This window comes from Theropithecus gelada, chromosome X, assembly GCF_003255815.1.
Source record: "Theropithecus gelada isolate Dixy chromosome X, Tgel_1.0, whole genome shotgun sequence".
Classification (NCBI taxonomy): domain Eukaryota; kingdom Metazoa; phylum Chordata; class Mammalia; order Primates; family Cercopithecidae; genus Theropithecus; species Theropithecus gelada.
This window is the reverse complement of record NC_037689.1, coordinates 101,249,787-101,254,933: the sequence shown is the minus strand read 5'-3', so window position 1 is coordinate 101,254,933 and position 5,147 is coordinate 101,249,787. Positions and strand designations below refer to the sequence as shown.

Below are 5,147 nucleotides of genomic sequence, written 5' to 3'. Positions count from 1 at the left end.
TGCTCAAAGACTATCCCAATGAATGTTTCCTGCCAGGATGCTTTGGGGCTTTATCTCCTCCCCTGCAAAATGTTCCCCAAAAGAGAAAGGGAAAGGGAGGGAGAGGCAAAGTGCTCTGACCTGCAATGGGGCAGTCAGTTCTCCTCCTCCAGGTATGCCTGTGCAGGGCAGCTTGACCATTAGCCTAAGAGGGCCCTGTGCCTGCTGTAGGCTGGAGCAGAGAAACAACAGTCAGACCCACCCCAGAGGGGAATGTGGCCTGAGTGAGCCCTTCCACCTCCTGCCTAAGCACCACCACTCTTAGCGTTAGGGGGATGGATTTATCCTTTCTTATAAAACTAATTCCAGTGAGCCTGGAACCTGATCTCACTCCAGCCAGAATTCCAGTTTGACTATTACCCATCAGGCTGCCATTGGCCTTGAAGAGTGTTCTGGGGACATGAAGAACTCCCCCAATGGCATTGTATGGTAAAAATATAAAAACAAAAGAAAGCCAAGGGTACAGGGCTGGCTCAACCGTTTTTTTGAGATTATTACTAAAGGAGAACTTTGAATTTACTTCTGATGCATTTTACTCATATTGAAAGTATGGAATGTAAGGCATTATATAACATTAGTCATGGAAATACATTTCTATTAAGTTGTCTCTTAGGTTTTAATTTTGTGTAAGGTCTTGCTTTGCTGTAAGAAATCTAAATTTTATGTTATAAAATTGGTAAGACTATCGTTAGTTGCTTACTTAAAAATATGCTTGGATGCGTCTTTCGCCCTTTTAATTCTGACACAATTATTTATATTTTCTTCCATTTACATCATAGTTTATTATCAGTAAAATCAGAAGTATACCATATATGCCAGCGACTATCCAACTTTTAGTGTGCTAATTTATAAAAAAGCAGATTTACTGGGTCTGGTGTAGAAAATAGGTTTCTGCATTTTTTGTAAGAGAAACACTGATATATAAAATATTTAAATAATTTTAATGTTGAATTTCAGTTAACAATCCCTCCTTCACCATGTTCCTTTTGGAACTGCAAATCATAGCTCTAGAGAAGTCAACACAGTAAAGCTTATATAGTCAATCAAAGGGAATCTCAGAGTTCATGACTGGGTCATAATTTTTAATCATTATTAACCACTCTCTGTATTTCTAGCACTAACAGGATCAATAAAACAAAATCTTAGGATTTATAAAGGTAGCTTAATAGAGAAATCATATCTATGTTTATATACATATACATATATAGTACTTTAATGTTGTAGAAAGTAGTTTTGCATGTGTCTTGCTGATATGGAGCAGTGTAGAAGGGGAATGTCCTAGTTTGAGCCTAAGCATTATCTTCATCTTCAATTTATACAACTTGAGCAAGTCAGCTGAATTGGCAAGGCAAGCTTGCCAGAAGCCCCTGAGAGAGAACTCACCCTAAGGCCAGTTAGACAATTAAAATGATAGTTATCCTTGGATGTTTGGGAGGGAAGTTCCAGTTCTGAGTACATAGCATGGTGTCTGGCTCATTAATTTTGTCTCCTAGCCCAGGACCTAGTGGAATCATGTTTGAGTCAGGTGGAGAAAAGGTGGACTCATGTTTGAGTCCAATGGAGAAGAGGAAGGTTCTAAATGGAAAAAAAAAAAAAAAAAAAAAAGGAAGAACTATTTTACTAAGCATTTTTTAAAGACATTGAGGTCTAAGCAGCATTGGGATGGTAGCCTCCTAGCTAAGTGCAATATCAAAGCTGGAAAAAGGGCATTCATATATCTGCAGGAGATACAATTCAGCTTGGGCCCAACAGGGACTCCAGAGCAATCAGTGAGGCTTTGTACCTTAAGCACTCCAGCATGTCAGCAGGGATGAGAGCCAGTGGAAGGATCAGGACCCAGGAGAAGGAGCAGCGGTGCCTAGCAGATACTGTAAGAATCTGAGAGTACAGCAGGACATGAATAGAATGTGGCACTCACTTGGAATCTCACCGGAATTGTTTGTGAACACAAGTGAGATCTCCTTTGGGTAACCTGCCTATGTCTGCAGGGAATCTATAGGGGTTGGGGTCCTGCCTGTGCAGGTGGAATAAAGACCCCAAACACAGCTCACACAATCTTTTTCTCATCCGGTCCCACAGCAGCACTGTAAAGCAAGTATTATTCCTATTTAAATGAGAACAAAATGACTATTAAATATAATCAATATCTGGCTTATATTTGTGCCTAAGAGATTCAGAAAAAAACATAGGATTCACTTTTTTTTTAAGTTCTGACAAGTATTTATTAAGTGCCACATTGTCTTTATAAGCTGATTGACAGTTTTTTTCAAAATTGGGTGATTTTTTCATTATATATTTTTGCAACACAAGTAAAATGTTTGTCTTGAAAAAATGAGAAATTCAGATAAAGCAAAATTTTTAAAAATCACCTATTATCTTACCACACAACCACTGTTATACCTTTGAAGTATATACTTTGTTTTTTCTTTGCATATTAATATATAAATATACATTTTTTACAAAAATGGGATACAATATATACCATTTGAAAATTGCTGTTTTCGTTTCACAATATATAATGTACATCTTTCATGCAAATGTATAGGACTTATGATTGAAAGAGGGAAACTTGTAAATTTTAGGGGGGAAACCCCAACTTTAAGAGAGTTACAAGCTAAACATCTAAAATAAATCCTCACAAAAAGTTAAAATTCAGAATATGGGAAAAGGCATTAAGAAAACGCACAGAAAGTCCAGGTGGCAATGGCAATACTATTAGCAGGCAAAACAGAATTAAAGGGCGAACACATTAAATAGGATAAGGACGGCTCCGTTTTGCCTTCCAATGCATTATCATCAGTTTGTTTCTTACTCTTTTCATCTCTTCTAGCTCATCTGCTGCCTGTATCATCTCCTCATTGCTTAAATTTCTGCCATGTATGTCCCCTCTAAATTGCGGGCGAGAACGAGCCAACCTTTCTTTAAAGCTTCCTTCTTCAAGCTTATGTTTTCCTACTCCACAAGGAGGCTGCTCCATGGGAGGGCGCCCCTCAAACAGGTCCTTCCTGGAAAGGCCCTCCTGCGGAGGGCGCTCCTCCGAGAGAAGCATCTCAGGCAGGAGCTCAGGCAGGAGCTCCTCGGGAAAGAACTCCTCCTCCGAGGACTGCTCCTCCGAAGACTGCTCCTCGAGGGACTGCTTTTCGGGAGAGTGCTCCACCGGAGGCCTCTCCTCATCGGTCTTGGGCGCGCTCTGCGGCTCTTCTTCATTTTCTTTGCGTGGTTTGTCCATGTTGGGAATTTTCTTCTTCAAGCACAGTTATTCTTAGGAGACAAGAAAGGCAGAATAGAGTCAGAATACTAAGTGACTGGACTAACACCCAAACCGTGGGTTCCAATACCTGCCTTTTCCTGATTCGGGGCCCAGGCCCTCAACCTTGCGCTTTCCCAGAGGCTCTCCGGCTCTCCCGACTCCGCCGCTTCCCGGTCGCCCCCTCCTTCCCGAAAGCCCACCATTTTCCCAGCAGGCTTTGCTACAGGCCTCGCCCGCAGTGACTGGCGGGACAGTGCGGCCTGCAGACTCCATGCCTTTCGGCGTCCACCCTCGCGCCCCAGTCCCGGTCCACTGCGTACCCCTTCCCTGACCTGGACCTTTCCGGGCCGTGTGCTTCTAGTCGTCCTCTCCTCGAGGTGCCCCGCTGTGACCAGCAGACCTGCACACAGACGCAAGAGAGGGTAGGGGGCGGGGAGTGGGGAGGAGGGACGGACTGACTGACACCCCCCATCCCCCACTTTCTGGGCACCAGCCACTGCCTGCACGCCCCCCACCCCTCGGGTTCTCCTGTAGTCTCAGACCCTGCTTCAAGCTTCGTCCTCCGTGCCCGCACCTCCCCACCCCGCAAAGCTTGCCATTTCTTTTCAGATGGGAAGTGGAAGCGAAGCATTCTTAGAAACTATTTCCAAGTGTCTGTACCTCCCTCCCGGGGGACGGGGGAAGCACTCGCCTTCCCACCCCGCCCCCAAGACCACCATATTTTGCACAGAAATATGGGCGCGGGAGGCGGGGCTGGAGCGTAGGGAAAGGCCTGGACTCCGCCATCCCGATTCTGTCAACCCCATTCCCCGGGTTACTAGGCAGCGCCGACACTCACACCGATTTAAGAGGGTAGAGGGAACTTACTTCCTTCTGCTTTCCCTCTCGACCAAAGGTAATAGGGAGATGGTGGACAGGCAAAAAAAGACCGGGACGAGAGGGACTTGGGCAGACATAGGCTCCTGGTCACGTGAGGGACGCGCGTCACTGCCGAACTCAGATCCCCAGTTACCACTTTGACCCGCGGCCTTGCCGCAGCCACCTGCTAGTGCCTGCTAGTGTTCCCTGACCCCAGACACACCAGGCATTGTCACTCACCGCTCTTTGTATTTGCCTTTTCCTGGTTGCCAGAGACGGTCCGCATCTAGTCTCGGGTAGTATTGCCTCTTCCTCTGTGCTACTTCCCCTGGTACCACCTCTTTCTCTCCTCCTCACTTCCTTAGCCACCAAGGCCCCTTATTTCCCCTGCAGTTCAGATTCTGCACTGACATTTGACTATTCACCTTCATAAATCAGTATTATATCCTTATATCCCAACACTCTCAGTTTTAATCCACATCCATATCTCCATCATGTCCATTTAGGCTCTTTCAGCATGTTTTCATCTCTTGTCACTTTCATGGGAGACAATCTTTCACTTTTTCTTGACATCACATTTTGTTTTTTTGAGCCCCCAGACCTAAATTGGTAATCATTCAGTTCTAGACCTCTAGAAAGAGTTAAGTTTGTAAAGTTTGTAGATCTAAAAAGAATGAATACTTTAATTTTTGTAAATCAAATACGCATTTGTCCGTGTGTGTATACACACATATATATGCATGTATACACACTGAATATATTATATATTAAATAACTTATATTTACATGTGCACATATATATATATAGATCAGTAGTTATTTATAATAGAATAAATAGATTTTACTGGGACTCTCAATCCTTAACCAGCCACCTCTTGGTGCTTCTGGTTGAGGAAGTTTATATTAATTCACTAAATTGACAAATATTTGAGTTCTGGGACTGCTGGACCCCAAAAGATAGATGCAGCAGGGAGGGCATTCCGTATTAAACTATGCAATA

The 5,147-nt window shown here is 43.8% G+C and overlaps 1 protein-coding gene across 4 annotated transcripts; it reads right to left on the bottom strand.

The window, feature by feature from the left end:
• Positions 1-2,244: 2,244 nt before the first annotated feature.
• TCEAL1 (transcription elongation factor A like 1) lies at positions 2,245-4,477 on the bottom strand. Of its 4 annotated transcripts, none has more exons than XM_025372200.1 (3): positions 4,388-4,477; positions 3,622-3,689; positions 2,245-3,300 (listed from the first exon to the last, which is right to left on the bottom strand). In XM_025372200.1, the coding sequence occupies exon 3, from the start codon at positions 3,266-3,268 to the stop codon at positions 2,789-2,791; it is 480 nt and encodes a 159-aa protein (XP_025227985.1). In that variant the 5' UTR covers positions 3,269-3,300; positions 3,622-3,689; positions 4,388-4,477; the 3' UTR covers positions 2,245-2,788. The 4 variants fall into 4 exon arrangements, with proteins under 4 accessions (XP_025227985.1, XP_025227984.1, XP_025227983.1 ...); XM_025372199.1 differs by lacking the exon at positions 4,388-4,477 and adding an exon at positions 4,157-4,291 and having other exon boundaries at positions 3,610-3,689; XM_025372198.1 differs by lacking the exon at positions 4,388-4,477 and adding an exon at positions 4,157-4,259.
• Positions 4,478-5,147: the final 670 nt, after the last annotated feature.